This window comes from Gracilinanus agilis, chromosome 4 (genome assembly GCF_016433145.1).
Source record: "Gracilinanus agilis isolate LMUSP501 chromosome 4, AgileGrace, whole genome shotgun sequence".
In the NCBI taxonomy this organism is placed as follows: domain Eukaryota; kingdom Metazoa; phylum Chordata; class Mammalia; order Didelphimorphia; family Didelphidae; genus Gracilinanus; species Gracilinanus agilis.
Genome location: NC_058133.1, coordinates 104,255,428 through 104,270,540, shown reverse-complemented (window position 1 = coordinate 104,270,540; position 15,113 = coordinate 104,255,428). Strand labels below are relative to the sequence as shown.

Genomic DNA, 15,113 nt, shown 5'->3' with positions numbered 1-15,113 from the left:
TTTCTTTCTTTCTTTCTTTCTTTCTTTCTTTCTTTCTTTCTTTCTTTCTTTCTTTCTTTCTTTCTTTCTTTCTTTCTTTCTTTCTTCCTTCCTTCCTTCCTTCCTTCCTTCCTTCCTTCCTTCCTTCCTTCCTTTTTTTTTTTTGGCAATTACAGAAAGAGGGATTTGGGCTCAACATAAGGAAAAAGTTCCTTAGAACATATGAGCACATTAGGAATCTGTGATATTGTAACATGGAGAATTTCCATCACCTAAATGAAAAAACCCTCACTGGATCCCTCCATCTGGCTAACTCTTGTATTCTAACCCCTCTCTCCTTTATGTGGCTAACTACTATAGGTGCCTCCACTTTCTCTACTCATTCTCAAAGTCACAAGCTCTTAAAATACAGTTTGCCCCTCATCATTTCACTGAAATTGCTCTCTCCAAGTTACCGATGATCCTTACTCACCAGATACAATGGCTTCTCCTCTATCCTCCTTCTCCTTGTCTTCTCTGTAGCCTCTGACACCAATGATCATTGACTTCTGCCCCACTAACTTGGTAGGGAACAAGTCTTAGATCTGTCATATCCCTAGAGCACAGTGTCTGCCACATAGTGGACAATTCATAAATACCTGTTTAATTAACTAATTTAATTTGAATTAATTAATTTAATTGAGTTGGACTTGAATCCCAACTCAAAAATTTACTGAGGGCACATTTCCAAGCCTCAGTTTTTTCATCTCTAAAATGGGGATGGTAATACCTGTACTGACTTCCTCAGAGCATTTTGAGCAAAGTGCTTTGTAAACCTAAATAAGTCTGAGCTATCATTATTTCTTATGTGGTAGATTGTGACAAATGCCTGAGAAAACTGGGATCATCCACCAATACTCACTTGTTATATACAGAAGAAATACAGGAGAAGGACTGAGGTGATGAGATGATATCTTTCTAGTTATATGTAAACTGTGAAGTACCATGGTTACATTGTCATCTATCCCTCTCCCTTGTGGCAATTTTAAAAATTTCAAGACAATTGTCATATTCCTTCATATAAATGACGTGGTTTTACTTCTTCCTCATTACTCTGGTTACCCTTCTATAGCCTTCCTCCATCTTGTCAATGTCTTTTCTAAAAAGTGGTGCTCAGAACTGAACCCATAGGGGCAGTGGGGTGACCTAAAGACAGGAGATCCTGGGTTCAAATCTGGCATCAGACACTTCCAAGCTCTGTGACCCTGAGCAAGTCACTTACCCCCCATTGTCTACCCTTAACTGCTCTTTTGCTTTGTTTCTAAAAACTTCTATATGAGTTTAAAAGAAAAAAGAAAAGATTGAACACACACTATTTTAGGTCTGATTTGACCAGAAGAGTCAGTACAATGCAATTACCACCTCCCTCCTTCTGTTTTCTATTAATGCTGTCTAAGATTGTCCTTAGAGAGGAACAGACCGAGACAATCCAGAGCAAGCCTGCTGTCTCTGATGTAACACTTGATCCTAGATGCCCCTTCTCATCTCTCTCGCCAGGCGACACAATGGAGAGAGCACTGGAGTCCGGATGATGAGTTCAAATCCAGCCTCAGATATGTACTGGTTGTGATGACCTGAGCAAGTCACTTAACCACCATCTGCCTCAGGTTCATCAACTGTAAAAGGGGGATCAGATCTTATCTGTAAAATGAGCTGGAGAAGGAAATGGCAAGCCATTCCAGCGTCTGCCAAGAAAATCCCAAATGGGGTCATGAAGATTTTGGCGTGGCTCAACAGCAACAAAAGCAAAAACTAGCCCCTGCCTCCCAGGGTGGTTGTGAGGATCAAAAGAGGAAATATTTGTCAAGTGCTGAGCACAGTGCCCGACACAGTTAAGTGTTTAATACATTCTTATTCCTTTCCCCTTCCTCCCCTACCATGTAGAACAAGCCCAAGAAGTGAACAACAAGCAGGCCAAGAGACAGGAAACTTTGCTTTAAAATATCCTGATTGAGATTTGGAAAAAAGAAATTCTTTCCTTCTCCCATCCCTGACTCAGGGCCAGGATCAGAAAGGTCCTCTGAGGCTGGCTCCATGTGAGAACTGGGCCAGAGAAGTCTGGGCGACACCATCAAGAATGCTTAAAGAGCAGATGAGGTGAAAGCGGGTCAAAGGAACCAACCTGCACCCTTGTCGACTTGGCCAGCTAAGCTTTGTACCTACGCTAGTGTGATAAAACATCCCCTCCCTTAATTACCTCAATTAATTAATTTAATTTAATTAATTGTCTTAATTAAGCCAACTGCCTAAATAATGGCCTGTTTATATAAAGGGATATTATGGTGCCACTAAGCTATGGAACCTACAAAGAAATATGGAAAGACATATGATACAAAAGAGACTCGGCACAGGTACATTGACTTAAACTGTAATTTTAAGCATAAAAGCAAAGGGAAAAGGAAGGAAATTAGGACCAGCGCTAGAGTGGAAGGGAACCCAGAACAAATATCTTATTTGCTTGTTTCTTGTTTGTAGAGTCTTTCTGTTCAGCCTTATTAATGGCTGGGAGGACTTGGAGGGGATTGTACCCCTTTTTTATATATTTATGATTCTGTTTTGTGTGATTACTTTGTAGAGAATAGAGCTTATCATTTTTTAAAAGACAATTGGGGGGCAGCTGGGTAGCTCAGTGGATTGAGAGTCAGGCCTAGAGACGGGAGGTCCTAGGTTCAAATCTGGCCTCAGATATTTCCCAGCTGTGTGACCCTGGACAAGTCACTTAACACCCATTGCCCACCCTTACCACTCTTCCACCTATGAGCCAATACACAGAAGTTAAGGGTTTAAAAAAAATATATAAATATATATATAAATATATATATAAAAGACAATTGACCTTTTGAAAAAAATTACCCAAGTAAAGAATACAACGAGAAGAGTAGTGGGCAAGAGTGCTCTGAGAAACTGTAAGGCTCCTTTAATGGCTTCTCCTGGAAACAAAGACCCACCCTTTTAATATCAATATACCAGTGTTGTATGAGAGCACAGATAGAGAACACAACAGCCTTAGAGGAATGGAAAATGAGCATCAGCCAGACGGCCAGGGAGAGGCACAGGGTGGGTGTCAGCTAGATGCAACATGCAACCAGCAAAGAAATTTGAGGAAGAAAGATGTAAAAGGTGTCTTTGAGAAAATATCTGATAAGAAAGGAAGATGGTTGGTTGTGTGGCCAGAGTGAAGGATGCCCGGTGGAGGGATCCATTGGTACTCTTGCAACACCAGGAGAAAATAAGCAACATCTTCAGCATGCTGCATGGACCCCCTTTGGCAAACCTATGGGAGGGCTTAGACAAAAGCAGTAGGCATGGATCTGCATGGTTGGAGGAGATGTCCAACTTAGTGCACTCCCATAGCCATTTGGATATTTCAGTACTTTGAATATACCTAGTTAAGTTTTATTTATTTATACCCACACACACACACATATATATGTAATGTATGTATGTATGTTTATACCTTATAAACAATAACCTACTACTCTCACTACTATTAAATTACAAACAATAATAATGACCTATTACTATTTACTTACAAAACAACAACAATAATAATATAATAATAAAAACTTATAAACAGTAATGATAACTTAATTCAGTTTTCAATAGCTTTTTCCCCAAAACAGTCCTATGAGATGGGTTGTGGAATTATTATTTTTCTTTACAGAAAGGATCTCTAAAAATTAGCACCTCCCTCCAGGGTTGTTGTGAGGATCAAAGGAGGTAATGTTTGTAAAGTGTTTAACTAACTTATTCCTACAATGGTGCCTGGCTTTAATAAATCCATATTTCTTTCCCTTTTCCTCCCTACCTTCTTGGGAAATCCCATACATGGGACCTCACTAATTCCTTGAAGGCTCATCCCTAAATGTCAGCATCAGGCTTCGAATGAAGTCTTTTGATTCTAAGCCTAAGACTTTACCACATCATATCACACTTAACTCCTCTGGACCTCAGTTTCTTCATCTTTCAAATAATGGGGGGTTGAACTACATGAAATTTAAGGTCTCTAATCTATGATATATAGTAGAAAAAGCACTCAAAGTGGTCAAACATACCCCTTCTATTACTTACTAGCTGTCTGACCAGGAGGTTTAATTTCTCAACCTCAGTTTACTCATTTGTAAATTGGTGATAATAATATCTCATCTGCCCACTTCACTGTGTGGTTGTGACAAAAGCATATCAAACTCTATATGCATTTAAATTATAATTACTTGGCACAGTAGAAAGAACATTTGCCTTGAAGTTGGGAAGACCTTGGTTCATTCTGTCACAAGCACCTACTAGCTGAGTGACCTTGGACAAATCAATTAACCCCTCTCATATCATCTTCAAAATGTGAATAATAATTGCATCTTATTCCTAATGTTGCTAGAAGGATCAAATGTGATAATGTATGTAAAATGTTTGGCAAACTTTAAAGCACTTTATAAATTTCAGCAGCCCTCACTACAATTGGATTCACCATTAGAGAAAAAATTCTTTTTCATCGTGGAGTCCACATAGAAATGGTCTGGGACAAGTTGCCAGCCTGCTATAATTTTTTTACATTTAATCTCCTGAAGACTATTATGCAAATAAATAAAGGAATTGTTTTGGATAGTTGAATAAAAGTAGTAGGGTATGAGCTTATTTCCTATAAGTTCACTAGAAGCATCCTTAGGATAACTCCAGTAGAAATCAGGATGATGGGGATATACTCCCCTAAGAATGTACTTCATCCTTACCCAAATGTTCCCAAGGGATTTTGATTCTTTGTAGTAGGTCTCTATATTTTAAAAGCTTTTCTTTCCACATAGCTTGGAGATTGAGAGAATTTAGTATAGTTACATCTACTAAAAAATATTGTGCTTCTGAGTCAAATTTATAAGAATTTGATCCACTCCCCAATTGATAAATGGTTAAAGGATACGAACAGGTAGTTTTCAAATGAAGAAATCAAAGATATCTCTAATCTTATGGAAAAATGTTCTAAATGACTCTTGATTAAAGAGATGCAAATAAAAACAACTTTGAGGTATCACTTCATACCTATCAGATTGTCTAATATGACAGAAAGGGAGAATGAAAATTATTGGAGGGGATGTGGAAGAAATTGGACGCATGCACTGTGGGTGGAGTTGTGAAATGATCCAACCATTCTGGAAAGCAATTTGGAACTATACCCAAAAGGTTATGAAACTATACATACCCTTTAACCCAGCAATACCACTACGAGGTCTGTTCCCCAAAGAGATCAAAGGGAAAAGAAAAGGACTTAAATGTACAAAAATATTTATAGCAGCTCTTTTTGTGGTGGCAAAAAATTGAAAATTAAGGGGTTGCCCATCAATTGGGGAATGACTGGACAAGTTGTGGTATATGGTTGTTATGGAATACGCTTGTGCTGTAAGAAATGACGAGTGGGATGATTTCGGAAAAACCGGGGAACTTGCATAAACTGATGCAAAGAGAAGTGAGCAGAGCCAGGAGAGCAGTGTACATAGTGACAATCATATTGTATGATGATCAGTTATAAATGACTTAGCCTTCTTGACAATACAATGATCTAAGACAATTCCAAAAGGCTTGTGAAGAAAAATGCTATCCATCTCCAGAGAAAGATGGAAACTGAGTCCTGATCGAGGCATACTCTTTTTACTTTAAAAAAAAAAAAAGATTGTTCTTAAGCGTTTATGTTAAAGAATGTCTGGGCTATTGTGAGCAAATAGTTCAATTTAGAATAAATTCTCTAATTTAGCACTTTTCAAAATGTGTCCCAAGGCCCCAAAATTATTTTCATAATAGTACTAAGGTATTTTAATTTCTATCGTGTGGAATGTTCATAAACATAACCCACATAAACAAAAAGCTTTGGGAGATCCTCAATAATTTTAGAAGAATAAAATTTTTATTCAAGATGAGTAAAAGGGTCCTAAGATCAAAAAAGTTGAGAATTGTTCCTTGGTTTGTTAGTTCAGTTCTCAATAATATTTTGAGATGTGAATTGCTAAGTATATGGATTGATTTTCTGTGTCAGTTCATGAAAAGTGAGTCTTACCCAGGGCAGGGTGTCCCAAAAGGCTTTAATAAGGTACACTAAGACTTTTGGGACACCTTATATATAATTCTAGCCATCAAGTTAACAGATATTCATTTGGGGCTAAATTTTTTGTCCTCTCCTGCAGTGATGTGCTGCAGCTTCTACTGTTTTTTTGCACAATCTGCATCAATCACTAAGTACGGTCTCCTTAAAAACGACTCTTCTGTAATTTCTGGTTGTGATGAACTGGTGCTAAATTGCCATTACAAAACCCTCTATTTCCATAAACAAATCCACATGACTCAGACATTTGTTTGTTGCTTCCTCACTGATGTATTGTTGGCTGAGTTCATGTGGATGTCTCCTGCAGAGACATTTTGATTCCACTCTTGGGTCTTGGATATTTCATAAGCCCCATTTGGAGGTAAACCACTTTGGGTTACATTTGACAGATCCAAAGTCGTGTGCCTGTTATTAGTTTTTTGCCATTGTTCAATGAAGTGATGTATGATTGTTTCAAAAGTATTTCTATAGAATTTTTTAAACCATTTATCATGTACTGTGAGAATATCTGTCAATCTTCCTCCTTTTTCATGAAGTGTTCATCTTTCCAGGGGTGAGGGGCACTGAGATTCCTTAATTTTTATTCAGTTTTTGTTAGGGTACCTTCCAGGTCCATTATGCTCCATTTTACACTTCTGAAAGAGTTCATTATGTCTGGTATCACATAGATGTCAGTAACTTTAAACATGTTCTTCCCACTGAACTTTGACTTCAGGACACCCATAAGTCTCTTAACATGTTCAACCATGCTAATATGGAAATATATTTTGCATGTTTTCATGTGTGTAATGGCTACCATATTGCTTGCTTTCTCAATGGATGGGGGATAAGCTAGAGGGAAGAAAAGCATTTGTAACTCAAAACTTTTTTGAAACATGAAAAATAAGTAAATGGGTTTAAAAAAAAAACAACTATATTCAGTCACGGCTTTCTCCCTGATAGATTTATGTTCAATGTGTCTTGTTCAGAAGAGATCGAGGTATTTGTAAATGTTGCCTTCATCTGTTGGTTACTTTAACGTCCAGATTTATGCTCAAAGCCATTGCTCACAATTTCCTTGCACACGATAAAAATTTTATACTTGAGTGTAAATGACATTTTGAGCTAATTAGAAAAATATTCCCTGCTGGTTCTAAAAATTTTTATATATAAATTTTGTCAAGTATTGTAGGAGAATATGTTTGTTCATAATAGTTGCTACAAATATTAGCTTTTAAAAAATTATTTCGTTTTGGCATAATAGTCAAACTGGATTCATGCCATGAAATTCAAAAAGGAACTTCCTGAAATTCCAGTCTAAGTATTCCCATCTCCTTTTCAAACTCATTTGAAACATTTTTGTTATACTTTGTTATTAGATATAATTTTCTTATGTTTTTGTTGTTTTATCATTAGATGTAACTTTCAGAGTTTGAATTAAGTGAAGATTTTCAGGTTCTTCAATTTTTCCCTCTTCAAATTTTAATAGCTCCTTTATTTCAAGAAATTTAAGAATAGGAATGAGGTTATTTCTGCACTGGACAGTAATACATTGTTACATGATTTAGAACAGAGGGTACTTTTGACAAAAAGCAAGCATGAAGCTCTTTCCTATAAATGATAACGTATGTTTCCAATTTTGTATGATATACTACATTTTATTAAGCTATGTGAACCTGGGCAAGTCACTTAATCTCCACTGCCCAGCCCTTACTGCTCTTTTGCCTTAGAACTAAATCACACTATTGATTTTAAGATGGAAAGGAAAAGATTTTTTAAAAAAGAATGATGGCATCATTGTAATGGCAATGTCTTGGAGTAGCACACCTGGGTATCCATCACCCTGTTTGTCTTTTACAGGGCTATCAGAGTGCGAAAGTATTGGGCATATTGAGGACAAAACCTTCTGGTATTCTGAAGGGGGTAGCTGGAAAGTCAGTGTTTCCCCAGAGAAAGATTATCTTTTGGCAAAGGTCTTCACCCATGAGGTGAGGTATTGCTATGAAGAAAGTAGTGATCAGAAAAACTGACAGGAGAAAAGAGCAGAGAACCAGGAACATAGCCCAGAGCCCCAGGCAGAGCTAGAGGAAGGGATCTGAACCTAGGACAGATCAAGAAGGAACTCCCATTTCTTTGGGAGCTTCTCACTCTGTCTCTAGAAGAGTGGGGCAGTAGGTGTGGGTCACCACTGGGCAGAAACAAATCCCTTAGACCACCACTGCACCCACTGAGGATCAGAACTGAGAACCAGAAAGAACTGAGTGACCACCAGACAGCTGGCAGATGGAATCTGTAGAGCGGTCAGCATCATCTCACAGAAGCCAACATCAATGGGGGGAGACAGGGAGCCACAGCAAGATGCTGATCAAAGGTGAGAGGCCAAGATCTGGGTACCAAAGGCAAGCCTGGAGTCAAGGTTTTCAATGACTGACAGTTTTTGCTTCATTCAGCATGCTCTCTGGTGGCACGCTGGCTATGCTTTTTCTTCTTCTTACTTTAAAGAATGAATGATAAATCCAGCCTCAGACACTTCCCAGCTGTGTGACCCTGGGCAAGTCACTTGACCCCCATTGCCTACCCTTACCACTCTTCCACCTATAAGTCAATACACAGAAGTTAAGGGTTTAAAATAAGAAAAAAAAAAAAAAAGAATGAATGATGCTGCTACTTGGGCTGATGTCAGCGCAGGGGAAGAGAGGAAGGGAGGGGGCAATCGGGCCAATAGCAAGACAATAATGGCACAATAGGCAGAAGTTGAGTCTTGGAGTCAGGCCCCAACACTACTTACTGGATGTGTGGCCAGAGCAAAGTCACTTACTATCTCTGAGCCTCAGTTTCCTCATCTGTTAAATGGAGGTATCATGAGGATCAAATGAGATAAAGTATGTAAAATGTAAGTCTTAAAGCAATCTATAAATAGACTATAAGATACAATACAGATAGAATGTTGACAAAATAAAACCAAGTACTGTGTAATTAGAATGATCAAGCTTGTCTCCAAAAAAGAGATGAGAAAAGATACTGCTCTCGTCTTTTTTTTTTTTTTTAAACCCTTATTTTCCATCTTAGAATCAACACTGTGTATTGGTTCCAAGGCAGAAAGAAGCACGGTAAGGGCTGGGCAATGGGAGTTAAGTGACTTGCCCAGGGTCACACAGCTAGGAAGTGTCTGAGGCCAAATTTTAACCTGTCATCTGCAGGCCTGGTTCTCAATCTACTGAGCCACCTAGCTGCCTGCCTCTCATCTTTGTAGATTTGTTCAGACTGTCTGTCTCTATTAATGTGTTTGTCTTGCTGAATTGGTTTTTTTTTCCTTCTTTATTCTAAGGAATGGATTCCTTGAATCAGGGCCTCAGACTCCTCAACTGTAAAATGGAGATAATAATCGTACCTACCTCCCAGCATTGCTGAGAGGATCATTTGGTGTATATTTGGTGCTTAATAAATGCTTCTTCCCTTCCTTCCTATACAAACAAAAAAAAATATTCAAATAGTGAAATGGATCTATGATGCCCACCCTCACCACCAGCAGAATCAATTTATTAGTTAGACTAACAATAGCTAATAAATTGGGTCAATGGCTTCCTACAATGGCCAAAGACAAATCTGTGATTTTATCAATCTGGTAGTTCCAATAATTCAAATCTCTGTCCCATCCACACCTGCCCATCCTATGTAAACCTCATCTATCTCTTACCAAAAGTTTATCACCCAAAAGTTGGGTGGCCCAAATTGGGACCACCCAACATGCTGGAGACCTTCCTCACTTCCTCTCAACACAGGGAGAGGATCAGAAGTGCCCCCTAGCTGTCCATCCTCATTCTTCTTTCTTTCATATGATTATTTGATGATGTCCTTTACTCTTGTGCTTTGCAGTTCCTCACTGGTTACCAGTTGTGGCCTGATTCCCATCATCTGCCACTCACAGGTGAGCCAGCCTAAATGAAACCTTAAGGTGCCGGGAGGAAGAGACGGGAGTCAAACTGCTGCTGCCATATTGGCTGCTACCCCTCCTCAGACCCCAATGGAGTCAGCCCAGGACCCTGAATACAAAAGCCCCAGGAAGAGCAGGGCTTCTAGTCTGGCTCCCTGAAGCCATCCTCCAGGGATGGACCCTTTCTGAAGGTGTGATGTGGCATTGGCTTCTGTGGGTGTTACAAGGACTGCCTCCATCTCAGTCACAGTTACTGAAGACCCACAGAAGATATTTTTCACTACCAAAGCCCTTGGCACTGTCAAATGTTTCAGCCTCAGAAGTGGAAATGTTTATTTCAGTGGAAACTATGTTGAAAATCATGCATTCCTAAGCCACTGCACCCTAAGGACCATGGGACCATTGCATCTGATTCCCAACTGAAAATGCATTGCTTCTCCCTATTAGAATATGAATTCTAGGGCAGCTAGGTAGCTCAGTGGCCAGAGAGCCAAGCCTGGAGACAGGAGGTCCTGGGCTCACATTTGGCTTCAGATGCTTCCTAGCTGAACAAGTTACTTCATCCTTATCACCTGGTCCTTACAGCTCCTCTGTCTGGGAACCAGGACACAGTATTGGCAGAAGTTAAAGGTTTACATTCTGGATGGCAATTTGGAACTTTGCCCAAGGGGCTTTAAAAGACTATCTGCCTTTTGATCCAGCCACATCACTACTTGGTTTACACCCCAAAGAGATAATAAGGAAAAAGACTTGTACAAAAATATTTATAGCCCTGCTCTTTGTGGTGGCAAAAAATTGGAATATGAGAGAATGTCCTTTGATTGGAGAATGGCTGAACAAATTGTGGTATCTATTAGTGATGGAATACTATTGTGCTCAAAGGAATAAAGAACTGGAGGAATTCCATGTGAACTGGAACAACCTCCAGGAATTGATGCAGAGTGAAAGAAGCAGATCCAGGAGAACATTGTACACAGAGACTGATACACTGTGGTACAACCAAACATAACAGATTTCTCTACTAGCAGCAATGCAATGATCCAGAGCAAGGTTGAGGGCCTTATGAGAAAGAAAACTATCCACATTCAGAGGAAGAACTGTGGGAGGAGAGACACAGAAGAAAAACAACTGCTTGAACACATGGGCTGATGGGGCTATTATTGGGAATGTAGACACTAAACGATAACTCTAGTCCAACTATCAATAATATGGAATTAGGTCTTGATCAATGATACATGTAAAACCCAGTGGAATTGTGCATTGGCTAAGGGGGGTTGGGAGGTTTTGGGAAGAGGGAAAGAACATGAAACATGTAACTAGGGGAAAATATTCAAAATAAAAAATAAAAAATAAAAAAGGTCCTATCCAAATTAGAAGCTAAGGGTTAAAAAAAAAAGTGACACCCCCCTCACACACACACATAGGACTTGCTTTTCTATTTGTATCCTCAGAATTTAGCACATTGCTTGGTACATAGAAAGTGCTCAATAAATGCTGTTCATTGCATTCACTGATGTGCTGTGTGCCTCCCTATGCGCTGCTGGGTGTCGATCATCTTTAGTTCTTTAAAGTCAGCAAATGCGGTTTCAAGTCTCACTGCATATGGCAACACCAACAAAATGTTTGTATTAGATATATGAACCTTTGGGAAAATTTGGAGTCATTTAGGTGGTGCAGTGGATGGAACACTGCATCTGGAGTCAAGGAAGACTCTCCTTGCTAAGTTCAAATTTCAGACACTTACCAGCCGTGAGACCCTGGTCAAATCACATCACCCATTTGCCTCAGTTTCCTCATTTATAAAATGAACTGGCTAACTAACAGCAATACAATGACAGAGGATAATTCTGAGGGACTTATGACAAAGAACTGACTGTTGGAATAGAAATGCAGATGAAAACACAGGATTTATCACTTGTTTATTTGGGTATATGATGTATAAAAGGTTATTCTCTTACAAAAATGAAGAATATGTATAACCCTTTAGAATTGCTTGTCCTCTCTGGGAGGGGGGAGAAAAAGGGGGAAGGGGACAACATGAATTGTGTAACTTTGGAAAACTTATGTGTAAATTTGTTATTGGAATAAAATAAAGATAAAAATTTAAAAATATAAAATATAAAATGAGCTGGAGAAGACCATAGCAAACCACCCCAGTATCTCTGCCAAGAAAACGCCAAATGCAGTCACCAACACGACTGAAATGTCCCGTTTCCCCAAAGTGATCTAGCCACAGTTAAAAAACAAGATATTAACAACAACAACAATGAATGCCATTCGGACACAGATTCTTAGAGCCATGGATGGAAGGGGGATGCTTCAGCCTGGGCAAGGGGAGGCTGGGAGGAGAAGGCACTAAGCCTTCCAGGAACAGAAGATTCCTCCAGCTGGCACATTTCCTTTTCTGAGGTCTGAAGACAGAAGAAGCAGTTGACTTGGGGCTGGTAAAGGTGGACAATTCTGAGTCGGTCTTGTTCTTTCATAGTCTTTGGGCCATTCCTTCCAGAGTTGACCAAGTACCTCCATGCCTCATCTCCTCCAGGTCCCTGACTAGGAGGCTTCTAAAACTGAAGAGGAGGAGGAGGCATTGAGGACAAGAGGCTCTATCTTCTCCCTCAAGTGTGGTTGGATCAAAAGAACACTGATTCTGGAGTCAGGAGACCTAGGTTTGACATTTATTATCTTGATAAACTTAGGGGGTGACGACGACAGTTGTTGTTCAGTGTTTTATCCATCCAAATCATGGTGACCCCATTTGGTGATTTTTTGGCAAAGGCACTGCAGTGGTTTGCCATTTCCTTCTCCGGCTCATTTTACAGATGAGGAAACTGAGGCAAATAGAGTTAAATGACTTGCTCAGGGTTACACAGCTAGTAAGTGTCTGAGGCCAGATTTGAACCCAGGAAGATGAGTCTTTCTGACTCTAGGCCTGGTACTCTATCCATTGGGCCACCCCGCTGCCCCTAATAATAATAACTAGCATCTAAACAGAACCTACTATGTGCCAAACAAACACCATGCTAAGTGATTTACAAATATTGTCTCAGACTTAGAATCACTTAGAATCACCACTTGGAATCAACAATTTACAAGTATTGTCCATTTGATCCTCCACAATAACCCCATTTTACAGCCAAGTAAACTGAGGCAAACAGAGGTTAAGTGACTTACCCAAGATCACACAACTAGTAAGAAACTGAGGCTAGATCTGAATTTTAGCTCCCTGTTTCATGCCCATTGTCCAGTATACATGAAATATATATAAATAAATATTCCTCCTTTATGTCTAGCCTCCATTTTTGTTCCTTCGGTGCCTCAGAGGCAGTGAGACAGGATGAGAATGAGCTCTCCAGTCCTAAAGGGTTTAAGCAAGAGAATACATTGCTTTATTGCATTCCCTAATCCCTGTAGACTGGATTAAAGGGAATCCCTGGAGACACGGGACTAGACAGGTTGGGTTTGAGAGGGCCGGGCCAGCTCGGGAAAGGCTGGGATGTGGGATCATGGGATTGGTCCCAAACAGCCAAATTCCACTGGGATGCCTGAACTAGAGCTCCCACCCTGAACCTCGCCCGGCCCCCCGGCTCCTTAACCCAAGAGCTCTGCTTGTGGAAAGGGGGTGGGCGGGCAGGCTGCGGTTTTGCTCAATGCCTTTGATTTATTGCCTAATGCAGGGGAAGAAGAAAGGCAGCTCATCTCTAAGCTGGAGACTTAGGGAAGGGACTCGAGCCTCCCATCTTCTAAAAGCCCGGCCAACAGAGCCCCGCTCTCTAATCCCGGGGTGCAGGCCTCAGCCTGCCACCCAGTGCAGAGACCCGCCAACAACCCTCCCGTTTGCACTGCTGCGGTTGGCTTCCAAATGTCCCCCTCAGGCACTGAATGTTTATAGGGAGAGAGCCGGAGACACCGAGAGGCTGGAGACCAAAGGAGAAAAGAGGAAATGTTCGCTCTGAACAGAGAGACTGAGGAACGGACGGACAGCGCTCCAGAGCCAGAGGGAGAGGGGCCAAAGCCCAGAACGGGAGACCCACAATGGCGGAGGGGGGAAATCAAAGGACGGGAATGAGAACAGAGGCAGGGAGAGACTGGGAGGGCGTGAGGGAGAGAGAGACCGAGGGTTAGCTTCAGGGGCAGAGAGAAATCGGGAGGCAGAAAATGAGACGAAAATATAAAAACAATGAAAGAAACAGAGATTTAGACAGAAACAGAGACAGACATTGATGGAAAGACATTGAGAAAGAGAGGGTGGGATGCTGAAGAAGCTAGTGGGACAGGGGGATGACCAGGAATGGAGGGCAAGAATCTGAGAACAGTGGAGAGGAGGAGGGACACCACTAGGGAAAGACCTAGGGGCTCTGTTTTTTGCTGATCAGCCCCCAAGATCCTCCTCATCCTGGGAGCCTGCTACCCTTGTAGGACAACTTCTCCCTCCTCAGAAAGCCTCTCTCACCCAAGCTGGGAGACCTCGTAGTTGGCTTTCCTATTCACCTGGGACAGGCTGGTAGTCAGTTGGGCCAAAGAATTCAAGGTAACAATAAAATGTAAGCCCAGAGGAGTCAAAGAGAAAGCAAAACCAGTTCCTGCTGTCTAGGGGCTTATCTTCTACTGGGAATACACTGGTCTGAGAAATAAAGAAATGCAAAATCCTTTGAGGAAGGAGAGAGGACTAACAACTGGGGGTGAGGGGTGCGAATTAGTTCATGTAGGACAGAGATTCTTAACCCAGTCCATGAAAAGATTTCAGGAACTCCATTAATGTGTCCATTTAATATTTTGAAACTGTAATTCATTAAAATTGGGTTCCTTTGTAATCCCATGTATTTTATTTTCTGCATTTATAGGATCTTTGGGCTTTAGCACACTGCCAGAGGAGCACAAAAACTCTTAAGAACTCCCCATATTGGACAACTAAGAGGTCCTTGGTTCAAATCTGGCCTTAGATAATTCCTAGCTTTGTAACCCTGAGCAAGTCATCTAAGCCACCATTGTTTAGCCCTTACAGCTCCACTGCATTGGAAGCACTAGCCAGTATTGCTTCTAAGATGGAAGGAGGAAAGGAAGGAAGGAAGGAAGGAAGGAAGGAAGGAAGGAAGGAAG

General features: G+C 40.6%; 1 protein-coding gene across 1 annotated transcript in view; it reads right to left on the bottom strand.

The window, feature by feature from the left end:
• The window catches only part of LGR6 (leucine rich repeat containing G protein-coupled receptor 6), a 186,124-nt gene that overhangs the window by 98,306 nt on the left and 72,705 nt on the right, over positions 1–15,113 (bottom strand). The window contains exon 3 of the mRNA XM_044674923.1: positions 892–936. Coding sequence (XP_044530858.1) covers positions 892–936 — 45 coding nt within the window. The remainder of the gene's footprint in view (positions 1–891; positions 937–15,113) is intronic.